The sequence below is a fragment of the Alligator sinensis genome, unplaced genomic scaffold, assembly GCF_000455745.1.
Source record: "Alligator sinensis unplaced genomic scaffold, ASM45574v1 scaffold554_1, whole genome shotgun sequence".
NCBI classification, from domain to species: Eukaryota; Metazoa; Chordata; order Crocodylia; family Alligatoridae; genus Alligator; species Alligator sinensis.
Window position 1 is genome coordinate 596,004 of NW_005842424.1, and position 25,313 is coordinate 621,316.

Here is a 25,313-nt window from a genome sequence, read left to right on the forward strand (position 1 = left end):
TACTTTACACATCATAAGGAGACAAAGAATAAAAGCCTTTTCTTTCCCTTTGGTGGTTTCCTTTATTCCGCAAATTTCAACTGGCATTTGCAACTCCCCCACCCACAACCAATGTACAGTCATTAGCAGGCTTTCATTTAGAGTCATAGAAAATGAGGACTGGAAGGGACTCAGGAGGTCATCTAGTATCCAACCCCCTGCTCAAAGCAGGACCATCCCCAACTATAGCATCCAGCCAAGGCTTGCGTCTACCTGGGTCTTAAAAATGTCCAAGGATGGAGATTCCACCACCTCTCTGGGTAGCCTGTTCCAGTGTTTTACTACCCTCCTAGTGAGAAAGTTTTTCCTTATATCTAGCCTAAACTTCCCTTGCTGCAACTTGAGAACAGTGTAGATCCATCCTCTTTGTCACCACCCTTCAGATAATTGAAGGCTGTTATTAAATCCCCCCTCAGTCTTCTATTCTACCAACTAAAGAAGCCCAGTTCCCTCAGCCTCTCTTCTTAAGTCTGTGTGGGGCCTGTGCCCCCACCCTCCCCCTGAGATTGGCTGCCACCGCCACCAGCTTCTGTGGGTGGTCACTGCTCGCGCCACCCCACTGCCATCCACAAACTGTGCCCCCCTCCGGTGTCTCAGGAGGCACCAGTCACCCTTGACTGGATCTCTCTCCAATTTGATGCATTTAGAAAAAAATTCTTGTATAGATTTACCTAAACTGTGTTTTCTCCTCTCTCTGCATTATCATCAATCAGCCTCATTGTTTGTGGAAGGACTCTCAGCTATGCTGCATTCCCATGCTAGAACGTTAGCTGCTGATGCCAGCAGAACAGAAAATGGGCGAATAAGAGAAACACGCCGTTACCTGGATAAAATGGCCTGCTCACAGTTCTTCATTACACACACACACGCATCTACCTTATCTGTTTGTCTTTGTGACTATGGCTATACACTAACCAGATGGCTTCACCGAACGTTCTCAATTGCTCTTAAGTAACTCCAACTCCTTCCTGAAACCAATGGGCAAAATAGTTTATAAATTTTCCTTTAAACGTGTTTTATTTACATTCCTCTCCTTTAAACACCATTTGCTACCATTCAGCCAGTTCAACAGTGAAGCCCTGATTCACAAACTAGGTATCCATGACCTTAGAGCAGGGGTAGGCAAAATGTGGCCCGTGGGCTGGATGCGGCCCTCCAGGCCATTCTATTTGGCCCGTGGGACCCCTAAAAAATATAGAAAATTAACATTTATCTTCCCCTGGCTGCTTGTCATGAGGTCCTCAATGGCTTGCCAAAACTCAGTAAGCAGCCCTCCACTGGAAATAATTGCCCACCCCTGGTTTAGAGCTAGAGTTAAGCACATGTACAGTGCTATGCATGCTTTAATTATAAGCATGGGCTCAACTGTGCAATATAACTGTGTTATATTGGGGATACAGCAACATTTTCTGTGCTAAACTTCACTGTGGTCACATCTACATAAGACGCTATAATGTGCAGTAGACTATTTTACTGCACATTAGCGTGTCACGGCAAAAAATATACTAACGTACTAATGTGCAATAGAATTAGTCTACTGAGCACTGTGTCACAAAAAAACTGTTTGCCTTTCCTACTGTGCATTAGCGCAGGCTAATGTGCACCTTTATGTACTACCTAAAGGCATTTTTACATGTGCTTCAGGGGTGGGGATTGAGGCAGCTGCTCAGAGAGCTGCTCTAATTAAAGCAACACTGCATCTCGTGTATCAGTGTCCCTCCTTTGATGACGTTTAGTTCAAGTGCCCCCACTGCCTTTTTTAAGCACAGGGCTGCCAATACACGGCACGTGTATAGGTGCCCTCATATTAGAGGTGCTAAACTTAACATGCGCTAGCAAAGGTGCATTAATGAAAAGTGTAGACTTGCCCCATGAAAAGGTTTCTACTCTGTACTTCCAGAAAACATATCCCACGGCTTATACTTAAGACATTTTATGTTACAACTTTACATGCCTTTTTACAGCATTAAATATGTAAGATGTGATGCAACAGCCAAATAAGGTTATTTGCTGTAGATTAAGAAGCATTTTCTTGGGCTTGTTCAGTTTCCAGTTTTCATTTGAAGTTTCACGGCTACACAATTTTTTAAATGTAGAGTAAAAGGACTTGCACTAAACGAGTTAACAAATTGAGTCAGGATTTTCTTTTATGTATGATCACTTCTTTACAAAATTACGAATTATATTCTATTTATAATTAAAGCACAAGAGCTCACTGTGGTGCAGACGCACTGTTAAATAACCTGATTTGGACTGCGACCTCATGTCCTTGATTTAAAATACGTCTACCGATTCCTTTCCCTGATGCAACACTTCTGAAGCTGACATAATGTGTGGGTGGTCCTGCCAGTTCTGCCACGAACTCTGTGAGAGTGCCATAACTGAAAACTGGGACACCCTGAGAGCTGAGGACACAGGGACATTACAAATCCAGTCACTTGGTTAGAAATGTCGTTAGGCCAGAATCCCTATTTCCCACTAAGCTATTAGAAGTGGAGGAAAGAGAGAGGGGGAAAGAGAGTGATGCATCATCCCAGCACTGTTTCCAAAGAAGGCAGAGAAAGCTGGAAAAAGGGGTCTCACTAGCATCAATATGCCAGAGCAAGGGTTTCTCAGGAAGAGAAGAGAGGTAAAATGCTAAGTGCTACGAGGGTTTTCCCATCCATCTTTAACTAGAAAAAAGACTGCAAACAGGCTACTGCTGGGGTTCGACGGATGAAGGAATATTCCTAGCACTCTGTAGAAAGCCCAAGTGTTTAAAAAAAAAATCTCTGGCTTTTTAAATCTTCAGTCTTCACAGGTGTTTTATTACTAGACATTTACTGACACAACTGCATAGTCTTTTGATAGCAAGAAACATAACTTAGGAATCTGCTGTTTACAAATAGTTTATCTAGCCTTATGCATTATAAAACCATTTATTTTTTCCATACTATAGATCAGTTATCTTATGCAGATATTTGATGCAGCTTCTATACTGCTTCTTTCTGAGGCATTTTTGTAAAGAAGTGATCATACTCAAAAGCAAACCGTCAATCAGAAGTGTTGCATCAGGGAAAGGAATCGGCAGACATTGTATTTTAAGTCAAGGACATGAAGTAGCGGTCCAAATCAGGTTATTTAACAGTGCGTTTGCACCACAGTGAGCTAGCTCTTGTGCTTTAATTATAAATAGAATATAATTCATAATTTTGTTAAGAAGTGATCATACATAAAGAGAAAATCCTGACTCAATTTGTTAACTCATTTAGTGCAAGTCCTTTTACTCTACATTTGAAACACTAGTTGTGAAAATTCAAATGAAAATATGAAACTGAACAAGACCATGAATATGTTTCTTAATCTACATTACAACCTTAATTTACCTAAAATAATCTGTTCACCAAATCATAGAATATCCTTTTTTCACAAGTCAGTTAGCTAATTAATTATTGCATTATCTAATTATTAGGCAAGGACTTTTCTGACTTTTTTCACTATTTCATAATGTCATGTTACTAGCACTCTTACAACAAATTAAATAAAGGCTTTCAGATATTAAGAGTATTATATTACTATTCAGCAAGCCCTTATTCACATGAGTGGTTCTTGTAAGCATGGATTTCTCAAGTGAGTAAGGACTTGTAGGATAAGTTTCTAATGAATAAAGGTCCTGACCCAGCTAGCATTACACAGATGAGCAACTTTATGCCTGGAAGCAGTCCCATTAGACATGCATGCCAAAGAGTTTGCAGGCTCTGAGCCTGAAATGCTGCACTGATATTCTTCTGATTCTGCAACTTACTATAGACAAGCAGACTGGAGGGCTCTGTCTGCATGGAGTCAGTTACAGGATCAGAGCCACAGTTAGTACTACAGGATATTATAAACTTTCACTAAGGAAAAAATAAAACTACAAGTGCTTCTGAGGTTTTTTATTTTCCTACTATTATTACAAGTCATTTTTAAAAGCGACTATAAGTGAGAGGGGAAAAAAAGAGGAAAATCATTTATCTTTCGTTTACTTTGAGACAGCTATGGGTAAGTCAATTACCTCTAATTGGGTAATTGGCAAACAGCAAAAGGCAGGGAAAAGATGTTACAGAATATCATTGTATAATCACAAAAAAAAATAGGAAAAACCGCTCTAGTGCCTGAAACTACATATTTTAAAAGTACAGATTTAATCTGATATTGCCCACTTAAAGTATTCAGGCTACTGGTGCCCAAAGTTCTCAGATGTCCCTCACTGGTGTCCCCAAGTTTCCCGCATCTCTCACAAACTTGGTGCCCCTACACTTCTATTAGTGGGAGTTATCTACAGCAGAAACAAATCATCAGGAAATGGAGATCAGAGAATTTCCTGTCCTGAAGAAAGGCATCCTACAGCATTTTATTCATGCGTCTGGCAGGTTGAAAGATGCCCATGCCATTAGGCATCTGATAACAGAAGTTAACAGATAAGAGACTAGTCAGCACCGGTATATCTAAAGGCACAAAACACAATATAAGGTGTTCTTAAACAGTCCATTTTGAGGGTGTTAAAAAAAAATCAGAAGGGCCATTAAATCATCTATTCTAACGCAGGCCATTTATTTTTACTCAGTTACCCCCAGACTGAACTCAAAAGTTTGTGTTTGACTAAAGCTATCTATTTTCCAGAAAGATAATAAGTCTTGGTTTGAAGGTATCAGGAGATTTAGACAACCCTGATGTCACTGTGCTCTCCTCCCATTTGGATTCACAGATGATGCTGGTCTGTTTTCAGACATGCTGACTGCCCACAAATAGCATTGCAATCAATGGAAGATGCAGGTGCCTGGCATCCTTGCAGGAAGAAAAAATAGAAGTCAGGCACATGTGATACTATTGCTATAGAAACCTGCATAATATAAAGACAAAAGCCTGTAGTAGCCGTGATATGTCTTCTGGTATTTGGATATCCACAGATTTTGGTCATCTAGCCACAGGCATTCAGACATAAGCATTCGTCACAAAAGTGTTTCTAGTCCCCATGTTTTGTTCTTTCTTTTTAAAGCAGAATGAATAATTGCATTGCCTTTTTCAGTAAAATGTTTTGCAGATATCTACACCACAACTTGCATTTTAACTGAAAGCATATTTCACTTTCCCATGAATAAACAATTTTAGTCCATCCAAGAAGACTTTTTAGCACAGTACTTAAAAAAGCAATCCTCCAGCTTAAAAAAAACTGAGTTTTGATAAGACAGTCTTCTGGCATCTTTTTCCTTCCCTTTCATGATCATAACAATGTTCTGATTAAGGCCTGGATCCTATAATCACTCACAGACATTTACATCAACCCACACACCAGTGGAGGCCAAGATTTTTGGCAGGTGTGCCACAAATTAGCCCCACACCTTCCCCAATGTCTTCCCCTGCTCAATGGCTTGCTTTGCTTTCTGCTCCCTGCCTTCCCTGCCATTGTACTGCCTTTCCCCTCCCCAGCCTGCCATGTGCCACAAAGGTACCCAGGCCACCTGGGGCACCCCTGCACGTTGGCCAACACTGCCCTACACCATAAAAAAAGAGGAGGAGGATTTGTGTGGATAAAGACTTTGCACATTTAGATTTGATTATGGGATCAGGGAGCTCAATTGACTTACATGGTAACTTTTTGCAGTATCCCAAAGCAGTTTAGGCATAGTAATCCAAATGATAAACAACAGTAATCTTTTAAGCTTGAAATTCACTGGCAGCCATAAATGTATCACACAAAGGATCACACAAGTTATTTGTCAAAAAAAACCAAACTAAAACCTTTGGACAAGAGCAGACTGCAGTGTTTCACGTTCAACTAGGAAGTTTTCACTCAGCAAATTTCGAAGTTCTCAATTCAGTCCCCAGTGATCCATAACTTCCACAGCATCCAGTATAACATGCAACCAACATTAAGTCCTTCTCAGCACTGAGCTGCCATCACCTTGGCAAGCATAGTCATTAGGGCCTTTGCTTAGTGTGGGAAACTGCTACACTAAGCAAGCAGCTGAGGCAGCATTTCGGCATAAGAGAGCTCTTTCTGCTACTGATGTTACTGTTCTGATTTTATACACGGCCTATCAAAATAAAAGATACTGGATTTACCCAAATCCAAGATGACTGAATTTAAGGTAACCTTCCACTAATTAGATGCCGTACATGGAAAAATTTATAAAATCTGTTATTACTGTCTATGTATGGCATCTAATTATTAGAGGGTTTTCTTAAATTTGTCCACCCCCCCAACCCCGCTACAGTGGAGAAGACAGCGGTGATGCGCAGGTCGGGAAGAAGAGCAGGGGAAGCCTGACCCTTTGACCCCTGACCCCCCACACACTTGTCTCCCCTGTGGCTGTGCGCCCCGATGCCCACATCCCTTGCTGCCTTCCTCCCCAGCCCTCTGTGTCTCCTGCTGCCTCCCCCCCCAGCACCTACATGCCCTTCTACCTGCCTTCCCCCTCAGCTTCTGCCTCCCTGCTCCCCACCACCCCACTTACTCAGTCAAGCCTCTAGCCCAGGGAATGGAGCACGTGGTAGCTCTGACCTAGCCAGCCATACAACAGTAGTTGCAACTCTGGCCCTGGAACAATGGGGCAAAGTACAGACAGTCAAAAAGCCCAAGCTTGAATGGATTCAGTTTTTGCAGGTTAGTCTTAAACTGCAGAGATTAAACTGAGAAGCAAACGAACAGACATTCACTTTGGATTCAGGAAACGCAGCCACATGACTACAGTGGCCCAGGCCAGAAGCTGGGGGGCACTAGAACATGCCTCCCAGCCAAGGCTTTTCCCTTATCCTGGCTCGAGCAGAGGTCGCATGGCCAGGCCCCAGCCCCAGGCTAGCACGCTGGAGGGTGGGGGGTTAGAGTCTCCTCCCTGGCCCAGACGAGACCCCAGCCTGGGTCTGCCTAGGTGGAGAGGCAGTGCCTGCCAGGCTGAGGAGAGGGGTGGGTGGGGGTAAAGGTAGTGGCATTGAATTCATAAAAGCTTGAACAACAATAGTACTTTCTCTGAAGCAAGCGTGCATTTAAAATAGCAATTTGCAACCTCAAGCACGCAAAGAACCAAAAATCTACACCTAAACTAAGATATAGCCCAGTAAAAGGCAGTGAGAGTGCACACAGCTCGTGTAATAAACCAACAAGAGAAGAGAAAGCTTTGTACAAGGTTCACACAATCCTGGGGGCAGAGTGTCTCCTTACAGCCAGGTATTCAGAAAATCCTTCTTGGAGAATCAGCAGGTGGGCCTAGGTGTCAGAGTGGAGATCCCACAGGCCTCATCTCTACTTGGGTTTTTAAAGGCTCACCTGCACCTCATTCTCCCCCTCGGGTACCTTGACATTACTGTGCTTGTCACTTATAGCACCTTTGGGAGGACTCATACATTCAGTGTCTTTTGTTTCTGCTTAGGTATTCTCGTCTCCCACCTTTTACAAGTTCGGCTTTATAATGTAAACGTAGTTTTTTGCTTTCTTTGGTCACACGAGCAGGAGCAGCCTGGGACACACTCCTATTCCCTTAGCTTCGTCTCCAGCATGTACATGTGATGATTGTGCCAGGTCTTTCCCAACATCTCCCACCTCTCAGTCTGGTCCTGCAGGCCTTGGCCCTGTGATCACACAGTCCCTCCAGCCCCAGTTCCCTGGCCTCTTCCCCCTCCCCCATGGTCTGGAGGAGCTGAAGGGAATTACATCCCCTCCCCTTATCAACTGCTTGCCTGAGTCTCTGCCAGAGGTGGGAGGGGGCAGAGTCTGCTGATCTCCTGCTGGTCCCTTGCCAAGCAGACCCAGGGTGGGGTCTTGTGCGGGTAGGAGAAGGGATTTAAATGCCACTCCCTCCCCTCCACCTGAGCCTGCCTGCCTACACCCCCTGCCTCCTCCACTCCAGCCAGACCTGGATGTGGTCCCCAGCCAAACTTCCCACCCCCACCCCCTTCTCAGCCAGCCAACCCTGCTCTCTGGAGCAAACAGCCCAGCTAAGGACCGCAAGGCATCCTGGGATGCTGGGAGACTGTGATTTAACTTGAACCAGGAAGGGGTCTGGGACAGCATTTCATAAACTGGTTTGACCTACACCAGTTAAGTCTGATACTACATTCAACCAGGTTTATTTAAAACCAGTTTCAGCCATTTTGAAACTGGTTTATGTGACCTGAACTTCTGTTCCGTTACAGGTTTAAACCAGTTTCTGACCACTTAAACCGGTTTATGTGCAACTTTTGTCCCTAGCCCGGAGGTGCTGCCACCTCACCACAGGTGTGTGGCTGGACCAGGAGCTATACCATGTGCTGCGGGCCATGGGCTGGTGCCACCCCTGATGGTAAGCAGGGGAGAGGAGCAGAGGCTGTGGGGGGCAGGTAGAAGGAGACGCCTGCTGCGACTCCAACTCTAGGCAGGCTTGGGGCCAGAAATCGGAGCCACAATAGCTGCCTGCCTCACAGCTTGTACTTGAGTAAATACGGTAACTCAAATTTCTTTCGTAACATTTACATCAACATTTTACATCAATTAACTGTATATTAATTGAAGTGGGAGGGCAGGTAGGGCAGAGGAAGGCAATTCATCCTTCAGATCAAGATAACCACAAATGAGCATGTCAATCAATTCTTTAAGACAAATTCAGGAAGAAATTGCTATTTTTTAGGTGTTTAAATAACAACCGCACTGCATTTAAGTCACTAACATATGAACTAGTCCAGAACTGCACATCCCAGCAGAATTAAGAGCCATTTAGTGAGACAAATTGTGATCCCAACAGTCATGCTGGTGAGATGTTACTCAGAAAGTCCCATTGACTTCAGCAGGCCTAGTCATTTAAACTGCTCACTGCTGTGACTAAGGGGAGTGGTCCCACAGAAAGACTGCACAATCAGGCCCCTTATTAGGGAAATTGTTCTTCAATACAGGCACTTTACTTCTCAGTGTGCAGCATTAAGACTTGATAAAATGGGTATTTTCTAATAGCCTCCAACATGTGAAAAAGAAGTTGATGGGCCCCTACCTTTTCAATGGCTTAGCATAAGCACAGAAGGGGCTTTGCTGATAATAGTTATTTCAAACTTCCTTCTCCACATTACAGCAAAGGAATTAAGGACCATGTAGGTCTGTAGAATTAACTCATCTGTCACCACTTGAGATGATGTTTGATGAAGCATCATTAAGGATTTACATCATGGCCTGGGCTTGACTAACTTGAGTTGATTTCAAACTATACTAATCATCATAATAAATGACATCTGATCTTCAGAGAGGGTTCTCTGTTGGGTGATAAAATAGTTATTCCTAACAATAAATATCTAAGATATGTAGTAGGAGACTAGCATTGTCTTCCTTAGTCACTATAATGATTCATTACTTTGCTCTTCTTTCCTAAGGGAGTCCACGTGGTTGATTGTGTCATCAGCTCACTCATTTATTTTTATTATTACAGGAAGGTGTTATGCAGTGTCACGTCTGTTAAGGGCCAACGTAAACAACATTCAGAGCTCCATAGTTAACATCATCATCCAAATCTCCTTTGCTCCATGCATATGACTTCATTAATAGTAGATGGGTAATAAATATTATACAGCATTCTCAAAAAGTGAATCAGCTCCTGCTCACTGCACAACTGAACATCCTAGCCTGATGAAACTTCCTAGGCTTCCACACTGAGGTCCAAAAGTAACTTCCTGGTCACAAACCCAGTTTTTCCCACCCTCCATTTCTGAGGAGCAAGGAAGGCACTTTGATTTTTACTAGCATGACACCCCCCAAATTCAAGTAAGGGCAGTGGTTTTTAAACTTAAGCCATGGAATCCTTTCGCACCACTTCTCCTCCACAGAACATCTACCCCAATCCTAGAGACTGACATGGAGCCAGGCAACCCAGCCTCATAATGGCAGCACACTGCCTCCTGGCCTGCTTTGCTGCTACCCCCAATTTCTTTGCGGACTCTCTGATAACCAATCATGGAAACACAGGGTTTCACAGAACCCAGGTTGAAAACCACTGACTTTGTTCATATGTCTATACCTTGTCTGCTGCGAAATTAAAGGTGGTAGGGTCTTACTTTAAATCAGCTGCTCTGTGGAAACTACCTGTGTGCATGCTCTAATTCCATAGTAAGCAGAAGCTGCTCCATTGTAGTGTAGCCCTCAGCAAAAGATAAGTATGTTACCAGAGTTTGGCAGACAAGGTTCTTTGGGTAAATGTGGTATCTTTTATTAGACCAACTAAAAACATTGGAAAAATTCTTTTTGCAAGCTTTCAGATACAAACATCCTTCTTCAGGAAGAGGAAGTGTTTGCAGTTGTTTTGTGCTCTTCCTAGGGCATCAGAGGTTATAATGATTAGATGCAGATTATAATGTGCTATAAATCCAATGTCTATATTTAGTCCATGATTTTTTGTATCTAGTAGGTTAATGAAGTGAAGTTCATAGGCTTGCCTGTGAAAGGTGTTTTGTAAATTCCCTTTGAGGATTAGAACAAAGATTGGAGAGAGAGTGGTTATCTTGTGGGATACTAGAGTTCAGTGTTTATTTTATTTGTTAGATATATATGTTGCCCTTCCCAACAAAGGCCCAGGGAGGCTTACAGAAGAGAATAAAATAATGTATAAAGGCCAAGAGCATATAGCAGCGTTACTGCAAGGTAGCAGCATGCACTCAAGTTGATACCCATGAAGCAGCTAATGTGGTATATACACGGTGGGAAGCAGCTAATGTGGTATATATCTCTTTTTTTCCCCAGGCTAAGTTGTTTGCATCTCAGGACCCTTGGAAACAAAAAAGTATCAGCAATTTGCTAGGGGTCTGATACATATGAAGATTCTCCCTCACCACAGTTCTTGAAAAGGGAAGGATCTCTGCATCTCATCTCTAACTTAAGACCTTTTAACTACTTCAGAAGAAGAGAGGGGCCTGCTGCTCAGGAGCATGCATTAGCTATTACACCATAACTGATAGGTCTGTGTTATCCTGCAGCAATATACAGTGGCTAAATCATAACTCTGACCTTGATTTAAATGGTTAAAATTGGAGCAGTTTTCCTACCTTTGTATTACTACAGAAATATGTAGATGTAAAGATGCAAAGTATATCAACTTGCATCAATATCAAAGGAGACTGGTAAGTATGATATCTATCTATAACCATTGTCTTCATGGGAAAGTTTTACCAGTTAGAGATGTTGCTATATCCGTATGTGTTTTATGTATGTGTGTGCGCGCGCGTGAGTGTACACATGCATACATGTGTGCACATGTGTAAAATATAAAATCTCACCCCAAACCACAACGCTGAAATAAAAAAACCCCTCAAACTCCAACAACAGTGTCCACAAGCAGGACTTATATCTGTACTGGTTTAAATGTTAGCATATAGTTTTACCAAAAGACCTTTCCTGTGAAAACATGGCCTAACCCAGGGGTGGGCAAAATATGGCCTGCAGACTGGATATGGCCTGCCAACGGATTTTATTCAGCCCACAGTAGGTCCCCTGTTCCTGCCTGGCCCAGGAACAGGGGACAGTGGGGCATGTAGCCAACCCCACCACCCCCAGACACACAGCGGAGCTGGAGTGGTGTGGTGGTCAGACTCACTTCCTGGCAGCAGCTCCTTCTAAGTGCTGCTGCCAGTCTCTAGCGCTGCCGCCAGACCCAGCCCTGCTGCCTAGGCACCAGACAAAGTAGATGGGTGAGGTCATGGAGACCAGCCCACACAGCAGGGTGCACTCAGCCAGGCGAACGGGATGGGGCCAGTATCAGGATCACCAGGCAGTGACAGTGCAGGGCTGGGGCCTGGGACAGAGCTACAATCTGCTGCCTGCATGTCCCTGCGATGAACACTGGTTCCATGGGAAGGGGTGTGCAGGGAGTGGATCGTAGCTCTACCCCAGGCTGTCACAGCCCTGTGATCCTGATCCCAGCCCCGGCCCCAGATCCACCTACCCATCCCACTTCCGAATGCCACTCCCTGCCTGCAGCCCCATTTCTTCTGCCTGGCTGAGCACATCCTGCCTGCACGGGTGCCAGGGTGATCTCCATGGACAGTGTGGGGCCAGGGCAGAGCTGCAATCCACTCCCTGCATGCTCCTGCCCATGGAACCAGAGCCCATCACAGGGGCACGCAGGGGGCAGACTGTAGCTCTGTCCTAGCCCTATGCTATTGCAGCCTCATGATCCCGATCCCAGCCCTAGCCCAAGCCTCACCCACCCATCCCACTCCCTCCCTGCCCGTGGCCCCGTCCCATCTGCCCGGCTGAGCGTGGGACAGAGCAACTTAGAGAGTTTCGGCAAACTGTTGCAGGGGAAGCCAAGGGGTGCTGACCTAGCCCACAACAGCTCACCAAAAATCCCTAAGTGGCCCTCCAGCCCAAATAATTGCCCACCCCTAGTCTAACCCTTTTCAGATTTTCTTCTAAATCTTCTTCCCATGATAACAAATTTCAGCATTTATCTTTGCTGCTCACACCTTTCTCCCAAGCAGTCATCATACAAAACAGATATGCCTCTTGACAGGTTACAGCAAGCCCACAGGGATCTGAATATCCATGCTGAAATGAACCCAAGTCTAATTACTGCCACTGCTGCTACTTGGCAGCAGTAGTAGTCCTGGACCTGTCTGCAGTGTGGTGAAAGTGAAAACCACTTTTCTGAAGGTCATCTTTGCAACCAAGAGCTAAACGCACCTTTTTGGAGATGAAAGTTTAAATTCCGCACAAAAAAATTGTTAACTTAAAAACTTACTACACTGGCCATGGAAAGATTCTTGCTCTCCATTAGCAAGTGGATTTGTCAAACTGTGTGTTGAGTATATTATCAAATAAACACACTTAAAAAATATTTAACTCCTAAAGTGGACAAAGGGCGAAAGCCTGGGATTAATCCAGGCCTAGCTAGCCGACTTTCAAGACACAGATTCATAGCTATAAAAAGCCAGAAGGCAGCACAGGAATCATCTGGGCAGATCCCCAAATACTGAGTTCTTGCTTTAAGAATATTAGCCATTCTAGGATGAGACCGTATCATTTAGGAAAAAAACAACATCCGATCTTGACTAAAATATCTGCAAGGATGGAGAGAGTCCAACAACGTGTTTAGCAACTTCAACGGTTAATAACCTTGCTGCCAAAGATGTTGACATTACTTCTAGTTTAAACCAACCTCCAGCCATGAGGTCTTGTTACACCTTTGTCTCACAGATTTGTATCTTGGATTGGCATTTAAAATGCCAGAGTTAGACGCGATAACCAATGAGTGGAAAGGGTACTGGTGAAGCACAGGCTGGGAATCACCTATCAGATGGTGAAAAACTCATTGAACTTTATTTGATGACTAAGCTAGTTCTTACAGCAACTATGTTCCTTCACACAGACGTACATAGCAAAATATGGGTCTCACCAGAGAGCGAAATAAAAGTTCAGATCATCTGTATATGCTTCAGCTTGAAATTCAAGTCACCTTTCCAAGGTAGAAGGGCATACCAAGCCGCAGAGAGCAGCAACTATCATTATCCGTGTAACGTCTAACTGAAAATAAAACTGAGGAAGACTGACTTGAGACACAAATTGGCAACACAAATAAACAGTACCAAACTAGCACTGAAACGAGGAACAGATCTGAGGCACTGGCAGAAGCATAGGAAGGTGAGACAAACTGGAGCTGACATTCAAATGGGCAGTTCTTCGAGATCTTGTGATTCAAATTGCTGCAATCTCAGCTAGATACCAACACAGACAGAGCTGTAATTGAACAAGCCAATGGATGTGGCACCTCTCTGAGGAAAGAAACACACTGAAAGGAAAACTGAATACTGAACCTAATGAAATGTTGGGGACACAAGGAGTTCAGAGAAAAAAAAATAAAATAAAAATCAGACATAAGTAGAGATAAGCAGAGAAGCTGCTGTTTACCAAGAGATCTGAACTGTGCAGAAATATTTGAACAAAAGAATAGGGATAGAAAAATGCTTACAGCTAAGGTAGAACAAGAAATGGAAGAGCAGGGCACTTCAAAGAAATCTTCAACAGATCCAAGCTTGGTCTCAAAAGCAGATTTCAACACCCTGACACGATCACTGATGCAATCCAGCTGTCAGATATACAGGCAATAATCAAAATACTGAGAATACAAAACAATCAAATCATGGCAGAAATACTGTAGAAACGCTTGATCTAGGGCTGTGCAACATTTCAACAGCCATTTATTTTTGGAGGCGTTTCAGGCCGTTTTGGCACCCAAAACACTGAATCCAAATCGAATCAAAAGGCTCTGAAACAGCTCTGAAATAAATCGGAAGGCTCCAAAACTTTTTGGAAATGTTTTGGTGAATTTCAGCGTTTCGGAGGTGGGTTTGCAGGGAAACAAAAGCTAAGAAGGTGGGGAGGGGAGGAAAAAGGACTATTCTGATATTGACATCTAGCTCCCAGTTCAATTCCCCAGCTCTCTGATCACTTCCCCCAGCTCTTCCTGGGGGGTGTGGGCCCCTGATCTTACATGTAGTTTCAGCAGGCTGCCGGCTGAGGCCAGAGGCAGCAAAGCAGTCTTCCCAGCGCTTGGCACACCAAGCAGCTGCCACTCGCCCCAGCCTGCAGCAGCAGCCTGCAGAAACCCTGCGCGCAGATTGGGGGCCCACACCCCCCTGGAAGAGCTGGGGGAAATGATCAGAGCTGGGGAATCGAACCGGGAAACGGGGCATCCCTGCCACGTGACCTGACTCCCACAGGGAGCAGAGATCCACGCCAGGATCTCCTCGCCGCTGCCTGCCCCACGCAGCCCCATGTCACCAGCAGAGCCAAACCTCCAAAATAGATTTGGCCAAAATGAAACAGGACAGTTATCCAAAACACCAAAATGAATCGCTATCCTCCGAAACGTCTGAGTCCAAAACAGAATTGAAACAGCCGTTTCACACAGCCCTACTCGATACCGCCTGCTTAATGAAACTAACTGCAGTTCAGTGAACTTTGTCTAAGGAAAAAAAAAACCCTCCTGAACTACGGAAACAGGGAATCATTGTCAGAATACACAAATGGGGTGATCTCACAGAAGAGGAGTCACACGCCTCTCTTATAGATCACGTGTCTACTATGAGACGCCTCACAGGATGAAAAAGAAAAGACTCACAGAGGAACAGCTGGTGGATTCAGACTCTAGAGATCCTGTATAGACCAGACGTCAAACTAGGAACCATAAAGAACTATGCCTAGATTGGTGGCTCATCGATTCCACCTCCACAGTCTTTGCAGACCTACGTCAGCACTGAAGTTGTCAACCTCGTCAAGGTCCCACAGAGAGGTGGGAGGTACCTTGTAAAGATGAAAAGCTAGACAAGAGTGGTTCGTTGCAGATACTGGCAAGAAACAGGGTCACACTCCTGCTCTGCTGCTGGCTGGTGCTGCCACAGACTAGACAAGAGTGTGTTGACCATACAAACCCTGATTTACTGATGGGTAGGTGGCAAGTTTATACAAGGCCTAGACTTTGCTCACGTCACTGCACCAAACAGGACCTCTAGAAAGCCACGGACAGAAAGAAAGCCTGACAAAAATAGCACATCAACAAGGGCTGAAAAAAGATCAATGATGGCATAGCAAACATCCTTGAAACCCAGATGCCAGGAAGTAACATCAAGTTAGAGAGCAAAAACATCAAGAAGTTAAGAGTGTTCTACCATACTAACCAAAAGAGCCCTTAAAACAGAAGTGTCGTCAAGGATAAGAAGAGGTGTTCGCTAGATTGAATAAAAAAGGGAATTCAAAACTATATAGTACCTGAACAAAACTGAGGATTTTCAGCTCAGTGCTAAAACAAGGCAGTGGGAACTAGAGATTTCTTCAAGCACAGACCTGCAGCCTTTTGCCAGCATGGGCTGTAGCTTGTGACCTGGTTGTGACTGTGGGCCAGAAGTCTCTGCCTCCTCCCCAGCGACCGGTTGCCTGTTCTCGTTCTGCTCCGTAGCATCTGCACTTTGCTTGCTGCAGACTCCTGGCCTTTCTGCAGCACAGATGCAGCAGACTCCACAAGACATAAGAGCGCTGCCGAGAAGACGGGTGGCAGAGCACAGCTCCATGCCAATCCCCCATGCTGGATCAGACGTCTGTGAACTGGACTTGACCTCTTCACAGGCTGGATCTAGCCTGCAGGCCAGAGCTTGCCAACTTGTGTACTAAAGTGCTAGACAGGAAAACAGATGTCTTCAACAGCAAGCACCTATAAAAGGTCCTGGTTATTTGATGGAAAGAGTCTATCAACAAAGAAGACATCCAAGAAGTTACTGACAACTGCTCGTCACTGCCATTATGAAAAGGAAACAATGGAGGTAGGCAGACAATTAGGCGACCTTTCAGGTTCAAAAACCCTTTGTCAGGCTAAGGAAGTTTCAGCAGTTGGTGTGTGCTCTACCAATGGAGGTACGCACTCTATTGCCCAACACACCGACTACCAGATGAAGCCTCAAGTGGAACCCAACTGATGTGAAGAAGTAAAGGATCCCCATAAGAAACCTTAGCAGGAACGGTAAAGTAGTCCTCTCCAACACCAGAGAACAGATGGAAGTAGAAGTAGGAGGCAAAAAGGAGGAGAGGGGATTCGTTTCCGCTGTGTGAACCAATGCTGGGACAGGGAGGATGAACGAAGGAACAGTACCACACATGAAATATGCTCTCTGCAATGATTTGCAACTGCTTTATTTCGGGCTTCACAAAGCATGTTTTTCGCACTGAAGACTATGAGTACACTAAGTTTGTTGTAGAAATAACCTAACAGATCAAGCTAAGCAGGAGGAGAAAAAAAAAAACAACAAAGCAGACCTGATGTTTGTTAAAGGAAAAAATGGCTATTCAAATGGGCAAGTAATAAACTTGGTGAGACCAATCTTTGAAAAAGTGCCTAAAAATAAAAGGGTTTATAAACAGTCCTTTCCTTAACCAAAAGAAACCCCGGAGTTTAGTTGGCAAAAAACAGAATCCTTTTTCCAAACCCAAGGTAACATCTATGTCGGGGTAGCCACACAGCAGCACATATGCCACAAATGGCACAGGCAGCTGTGTGGCATGCAGTAGATCAAGGAGGGGCAAGGAGCACAGCAGCAGCTAGCGCAGGGAGTAGAAAGCAGACCAGCAGGAAGGGAGCAGATCAGCAGATCTGACAGGGTAAAAGGATTGGAGTGGCACTCAGAGAAGGTGTGGGGCTTAATCCATCACACGCCTGCTAAAAAAGTTGGTTCCCACTGCTCTATGTATTGCTCTATCCTGAATGAGGGACTCTTACAATAAACAAAGCACTCATTTAGCACCAACTTGCCCAACTTAGTGTCTCTCCTTTTTCCAATGAAAGCAACATAACCTTCCTCATCTCCCACCACAAAATGGGTAAGAACAGACAAATGCACCGTTAGATGGTGTGCCCACCAGAACAGAAGTCAGCAGATCTTCATCTGCTCTCTACAGATTAGGTGCTAAAAAATCTTTGGTAATACTTCATGGACTTCCAGCACTGCTTTCTAGCTTGCAATAAACTCTCATACGCGTGGGGATCCAGCTGGTAGCCTAAACATTTCACTCCACAATTCATTCCACAAATGTGGCTCTCTGCAAACAAACCCCAAACCTGCTCCTTGCCTACCAATTCAGAACTTAAAAAAAAAAAAAAGAAAAAGGAAAGGATAATTTAATATGAAGCATATTTTCAGGGAAAAAACACAGGCTCCTTTTTCTTTGTCTGCTTCAGGTTTACACAAAGAAATCTTATCAAACCACAACCTCAGACTCTACCTCTGCACTGGAAACAAATTGCATCCAGTAATAATTAAGAGGCTAGAATACCAATTACATCGCTACAGCGGTCTCTCCAAATTACAGTCTGGCAAGTATTGTTATAAGTATATAGAGAGGTTGATATTGTTTTAATCTAATAGATTTAAACAATGATCAACGCTGATAAATCAATTTGCTCTTAGAATGAAGCACTACTATTTATTTTAAGAAAATAAACAAAAACAAAAATCTAGTAATTTTACCTATAAAAGTTTAAGGCAGCTCGTTAACTGCATATCAGATATGGAGAAAATCCAAATTCTTTCCTTCCTCTAAACTTCTACTGTCTTAGCTATTATAGGTTTAAAATTCCTTTAAAAAGGAAAAAAAAAAAAATCAACCCACATGTGGAAGGAACACCTCACGTTGTTACCAAACGGCAAGTGTCTACCCATCCAAGTCTGTTGCTAAGCTGGTCAAGGATTTCTTGGCAGAGAACTGGGGTAGTTAAATAGGTAACTGAGTACAAGTTTGAAGTGAGGGGGAAATGAGAGAAAACTCAAAGACAAGAGGATGCATACTCCCCTGAAATAAAATAATAGAAAAGAGGCTTTTGCCATGTTGATAAACAAAGAAGATGAAAAGTCATGCCCAGGGGGGTGGAAATCAAATGTATGAGCTATATTAGAGCAGAACTGTAAGCCTAGTACAAATAGTGACATTATTTCATTATAAACAATGTTAAATTGACCTTTGATTTTTTTTAAACTATGAAAGTAAGCTTTTAGTCAAACCCTGAGAGATTTATGTGATGATATAAGATAAAGGGCAAAGTTACAGAAGAGCTATTAAATCCCAATTTAGCAGAAGTCATTTCCATTTTTGATAAAGATAAATAACCCTTAAACAACTCATATTTCCTACTTGTTCTTGTCCACACAAAGGTGCACTGATATAATTTGACTCAATTTTTAAAACAAGATCATTAAACTGATGCAAAAGACTGGGTGGACACCTATTTTAACTTAAGAATCAATTTTAGTCATTTAGTTAAACTTGCTTGTAAGTGGTTTAAGCAAATTATTATTTGAATTGAAATAACACATAAGCATCCCAGTTTTCGGCCACAATTTCATTGTTACTTCCATTGTTCCTAGGGATTAGGAAAGGTGGTCCTTTTTCCTAGTAGCTCTCTATGAAAGTACTTAAACTCAATCCAGAACAATATCAAATTATGAATATTTAAAACAGGGGAAAACCCCTGTTAACTAAATCAGCTTAAATCCAGACTTTCAGTTATATCAGCAATTTTTTTTTTCTCATTTTGACACGTCCTTCTTCTTGCCAATTTGTAAGTCAAATGCCATTTTGAAAATCCAGCCAAACTTTCTCATGAGCTAATTCTAGGGAAACACTAGTCATTAGAAGTCATTACAGAACAAAACCCCCATCCTCCAATATTTCTGGACATATTTCTGAGGAAAATTCTCAAACTCCTTTCCTTGAAAGCAAATCCCTCCCACCAAAATGAGAGCCTTGTATACAGTATTTCCAATTGCTGTTAAGCATGAATGATTTGTTTTCTCACATATTACTCAGTGGTAGACCACATTTTAGAGCATGTAGTTGGATAATCTAATTGACCAAAATTCAGCATTGTTTCAACTTTAAAAAGCATTAAGAACAATTATTTCGTTAAGAAATGGCCTTTACCATGTTTCTTTAAGAAGGGCCAGCTATATTGTGGTTGGTGATTATTGTCACACTTTGCAGTAATGCTACAGGACCATCCCAAATGTGATCATTTTTTTCCCAAGCTCCATCTCCATCAGAACATATTGGAAAAGAGTATTTTAGGTAGCTTTGCCAGGGACCTGGACCACATACTATTGCAATGGAACCCAACCTTGCCTTGTCCATGGTCATGTTAATACTAACAATTTGCTGGAGACTACTTCTACGTGCTTTGAGTATCTGTTGAGCGGAGATGCTCTCAATATGTCCCTTAGAAAAGGCTACAATAAATTGCATATGTATAAACATTTGGAAATCAGCAATTAAAACCCAGAATAACAGTCAACGGTATGAAAAACAAATATAGCAACCAATGAAAAGGCCTGGCTACTTGTCACCATTGCTACACTTCCATATGAGGTGACATTTCAGGTAGTCAATTTGCAGGATTGGAGACTGGAGCTATTCTCAATCTACAGAAACCAATCTACAGGAATAGCAGTTTACAAACATACAGGACTGACCTGTATACCAAATGGTCCCAACAACTGCCTCTACCTATAAGGAGATAATTAATTATCAGGGATCTGGATTTTCTGTTTGTCATGGAGCAATCCAGTAAAACCCAGATTTTCTCATTTTAAGGAGAAAAACCTGGATTTTCTCCTTTAAGGGAAAAAAGCACAGGAAACAGTGGGTTTCCCCTTGCAGGATGGTAGAGTTCCAGCCTACAATGGAGGAGCAGGAGGAGGGTGGTCAGGCAGAGGGCGCCATGTGCACATATGCACGCACATGGCCATCAGGCAGCCTAGAGAGCAGCACCTTGCAGGTAAGTCTGGCGGGGGAAGGGAAATTAAGGCCCCCCGTGTGAGAGAAGGACTTGGGCAGGGCTGGGGGTGCTGCCCAGCCTGAGCGGTGCATGGGGCTTGGGGCCATATGCAGCTGCAGGACCCAAGCAGGGAGTGGGATGGGGCCACAGGTGGCTTGCCTGGGGAGTGGCAGGGGGGCTGCCCCACTTCATGCACTCCAGGGAGGAGGGGCATCACGGGGCATGTGCCCCCCTGATTTGTGTACATGGTGAACTCGGGACTCCTCACCCTCTGCCCAACCCCTGAGGGCTATGTAGCCCAGTGGACAGGACACAGTGCGGCAGGGCAGAGTGGGGCTGGGAAGCTTGGTGCTGCTGCCGTAAGTGCCACGCTGTCATGGCAAGGTGGCCCCTACCAGCCTGGCAGCAGCAAGGCGGGGTTGTGCCCTCCACTGCTGTCGGGCAGGCAGGGGGTGCCTTGCCATGGCCACATGGGGCTCCAGGCAGCAACAGCGAGATACCCCACCTGGCTCTGCTCTGCCCAGCCACGCTGGGTCTTGCCTGCTGGGCTATGGAGGCCCTGGGGGAAGGGCAGCAAGGTGGGGACCCCCAAGCCCGCATCTGCCTCCCCCCCCACCGTGGGCTTCACTCTGGATGTGCTGGCCATGGGGGAGGGGGAGGGGGAGCCAGGCTCTGTGCTCTGCCACAGAAACCGCCGTCTCCCACATGCGGCAGCAGGGGCTCAGGTGCTCCTGTGGGAGGCTGGGGGCTGCAGCCCCTGGTCCCTGGCCCTGGAGCCTTGGCAGCTGGGGGGCCCCTCTGGCAGGGCTGGGGGTGGGGAGTGAGGGGCACTGGCATGGGCAAAGAACCAGCATATCACAGCTGCTCAGTGCCAGAAAGCATGGGGGGGGGACAACGACGACAGACGGACAGGGATAGCTTCAGCTGGACCCACATCCTGGTGAGTGAAAGGGGCAGCGAGAGCTCTGATTTGCCATGATAAAAAACCCAAAAATCAAACCCCAAAAGGTATAGGTATTTAGAATGTATTTATTATAGTGACTGAGCCACCGATAGGCTTCTAAATTGCTTTAAAATTGTAAATATGTTAATAAAACATTGTGTTCAATGGATAGAGAGATATCGATCCATCTCTCTATAGGGAATTTTATTTTAATCATGGAAAAGCACAGATTTTAGGGGGTTTTAAATCAGAGAATGTATGATTTTTTTTAGCAGAGAAAACCAGGGTCCTTACTAGTTACATAGCTCACTACCTTTGCCATAACCCCTGTATAACACAGACTAGAATGCTCCCCTGGATGAATGCCTTTTAGAATGAGACAGAAAAAAACTCCAGCCTTGATTTTAAGATTTCCACTAATGTAGGAATCCATTACAACCCTTGATAAAGCGTTCCAAAGGCTAAAAATGGTGCCTTATTTGTAGTCCAAACCTGTCCAGCATCAGCTTCTAGCCCTAGATCTTTCTATCTTGTTGTCTATTAGACTGAAGATCCTTTCTATTACCAAATTTCACTTCCCTATGATCACTTAGACTAAGTAAAGACAGTTTAAAAGCCTAAGGCTGGCTCAATTCAATCTTTGCAAATTAGTCTAAGCTACCTAGACTGAACCAATAAGCAAGCAAACAGGCATGTGCTTTTGATTTTGGAAATGCAGCCACGTCTGCAGTGGCCCACGCCAGAAGCTGGGGGGCACAAAAGCACACTTCTCTGCCTGGATGGAGCAGACCACTTCAACCAAGGCTAGCCTACCCACCCTGCAAAGCAGAGTTTGGGGACAGGGAGTGCAAAGTATCCTGGGATGCTGGGGCACCGTGAGTTAACTTGAATCTGGAGGGGATCTGGGACAGAAGTTCAATAAACCAATTTAACCTAAATAGGTTACAACTGATACTACATCCATCCGGGATCATCTTAAACAGGTTTTGGCCATTTTGAAAGCAGTTTATGTGCACTGAACTTCTGTTGTGTTACAGATTTGAACTGGTTTCCAATCACTTATACTGGTTTATGTGCATTTCTGTCCCTAGCCTTAAGAGTGTGTGATCAAGTCACCCGTTAACCTTTCATTTGTTAAGCTAAAGTGATTCAGCTTCTCAAGTATTTCATGATAGATATATTTCCCAATCCCTTAATCATTCTAGTAGGATAGTGGAAGGAATCATAACCAATTGTGTAATGCCCAAGTAGAGCATGCAAAGAGTTCTTCATTAAATGCTTTGGAAACCGACTGCTGAGGGGAAAAAGGGATTTAAAATAGAACTGTCACTCTTGTCTGTAATTTTCATTAGTGGGTAGGCTAGCAGCCAATATGGAGCAACTGCTGGAAGGTTACCATGACCAAATAGAAGCAGTATTTCAGTTACTTTCTAGGGAGGAAATAAGTAGATTAATAAATATACAATACTGATGGGTGAAAAAGAAGTCCCGGCTATACACAGAGGGTGGCTGTATACTTGAAAAAATGCTTTATTAGACTACAAGTTATTTTCAAATAGTAACAATTTTCATAGTCTACAGAATTATCTAGCAGCTAGCACCAAGCTACTACCACCAAATATGCATGCAAACTTCCCCTCATCTAACATTTGCATACAAGGGAACCTCATTGTCTGTCTCTGAACTGCTGCTAAAAGCAGTATGTGCTCTGTAATGAAAGCCAACTATGAAGCTGATTACATGCAGCTAACACTGAGCAGGACTACAAAACACATGGGCCATATTGGGCAGACATGCAGATAGGACCCTACTACAAGGACAGGTTAGTGCTACCCATCTGAATAAGTTATATAGTAGTGCTCATTGAGTGCAGTCTCCCTCACCAATCACTCTTTTTCCAAGTCATGGTCAGTCACTAAATTGAATATATTTCCATGTCCTCCTCTTCATTCCCACAGCTGAGCTGTGCTTTTCTTTCCCATTTCCAATGACTCCCATTTCTTCACCAGCCTTAAATATTTGGTGGCTAACTGGCGGGGGGGAACAGTGTGTGTGTGTGTAGGGGAGTTAATCTGGAGTGTACACACACACACACACACACACACACAAAACTATGGGGTCACCATGGCTTCAGAGGCTGTTGACTCTTTTTAACAGCCTTTCAAGGCACAGGCCAATGAGCCCAGGTCAGACCAATGAGCTATATGGTAAATCATGAGCCTTTTGGTTTTGGAATAGTATCATGCATAGTTTGTACTCTAAATAAGTAGGTGCCAAAATGCTACTTAAAAGTATGTTTATAGAATACCTGTGCTACAACTTGCAGCAGTTTAAAAAAAAAGAGAAAATGCATCAATTCTGCATGAACTAAACCTATTGGTACTATATGCAAATTACTACAAGTATATTGATTTCAAGGTCAGTGTTTTTAAATTTGCTTCTTGCTTCCACGTGCTCAGGGAGAGCCAGGTCTGACCGTAAGGAAGGAGGAGAGAAAGGGGCTGCAAGTAAAACCAGTTGGGGGGTGGGGGTCAGAGGGCAAGGGAGATGCCTAACCCCCTAGATTTATTTTCCTTGCTGTAGCAGTGGGAAAGGGACACATTTAAGGCAAGCCTCCAGTAATTAGATTCTGCACCTGGAAAACTGTAACAAATTTGTAATTTTCCCATATATAAAACCTAATTTTAGGGGGGGGGGGGGGGGGGGGGGGGGGGGGAGCAGGGTCTTATAATCAGGGTCATCTTCTATGAGAGTCAATCTAGTATTTGTCAAGGAGATCCACTCAGTCTACATCTACAGATAAGTAATGGGTAGGGCTTGCTGAATACACACACACACACACACACACACACACACACACTCTCTTTCTCTCTCCCTATTCCTGAACAATGGTGTTTGTGCCCAAAAGCTTGCAAAGAACAATTTTCCCAACTACTTGGTCTAATAAAAGATATCATGTTTACCCAAAGAAACTTGTCTGCTGCACACACATGCACACGGGGGGGGGGGTATACACACACGTGCACATATACACACATATGTGTACACACACACACACACACACACTCTACAAAGTTTACATGAATACTATTGGTAAATAAAATAATCCCTGGCATATAAATCTCCCAGCGCTTCAGAGAATTGCTACTTATTAATACAAGCCAAACAGGGACCAAGCCAGGTCCAAATACCCTAGGAAGGAAAAGGCAGCAGCCCTTGCAAGAACACACACGGGCTGGATGGAGAGCACCCGAAGAACAAAACAGGGTCCAAACCAAAGCCGCGGCCTTATCACTGACCCCTGGGATTTATCTGCGATTATGATCATTTTTTCAAACCAGCTAGTCGAGGCAGGGGAAGAAAGGAACTGGCACAAACCGCTCTAGCTGTGGGAGCCCCGGGGCACTGCTATGGTGGAGCTGAAGGAAGCCTCTGCCGTTCTTGCCATGCCAGCAAGGACTGACAGCAGCAAAGATGGCAGGAAGACGCCTCAGCAGGATGGAGCCTTGCTCGGGCTCCCTTGGCAGAGCGCCCCAGCACCTGCCCCCCGGCTGCCCCAGCTCCCAGCCCGACAAACAAGAGCCCTTCCCCGCTCCCCGACCAGCGCCGGGAAGGCAGAGGCGCCCCGGCCCTAGGTCCACGGCTGCCGCCAGGAGCAGGGCAGCGGCTGATGCCCCGGGGGAGGGCAGACGCGATGCCCCACGGGCCCTGCCAGCAGCAGGGATCAGCCGTGCCGGGCCCAGAGCCCGAGCTGGGGCAGGATGGGGAGCCGAGCTGCCTGCCCGTGCCAGGCCCTTCCTTACCCGCCAGCCCGCCACCGCCTCCATCGCCGCCGTGCCCCTTCCTCCGCTGCAGGATGAAGTACGGGTTGGCGCGCTCCGTGATCCACAGCGCGTTGGCCAGCAGCACCTCCTCGGGGTTCACCCACATGCTCCCGGCCGAGACAAAGGGCGGCTCGCCTAAGTCCTGCACGCCGCGGGGGGCGGGGGCCGCATCAAACGCGCTGCCCGGCCCGGCTGGGAGGCGACCGAGCCCCGGCCGCACGCAGGCCG

At 44.7% G+C, this 25,313-nt stretch overlaps 1 protein-coding gene across 5 annotated transcripts in view; it reads right to left on the reverse strand.

Annotated features, from left to right (window-relative positions):
* The window catches only part of TBC1D9 (TBC1 domain family member 9), a 78,080-nt gene extending 52,775 nt beyond the window's left edge, over window positions 1–25,305 (reverse strand). For 3 of the 5 annotated variants that reach the window (XM_006030125.2, XM_025211695.1, XM_025211694.1), the window contains exon 1: window positions 25,065–25,305. In XM_006030125.2, the coding sequence (XP_006030187.1) occupies window positions 25,065–25,191 (127 nt within the window). In that variant the 5' untranslated portion in view covers window positions 25,192–25,305. Of the gene's footprint in view, window positions 1–710; window positions 730–25,064 lie in introns of those variants that run through there. The other 2 variants (XM_025211696.1, XM_025211697.1) reach the window with 2 other exon arrangements.
* Window positions 25,306–25,313: the final 8 nt, after the last annotated feature.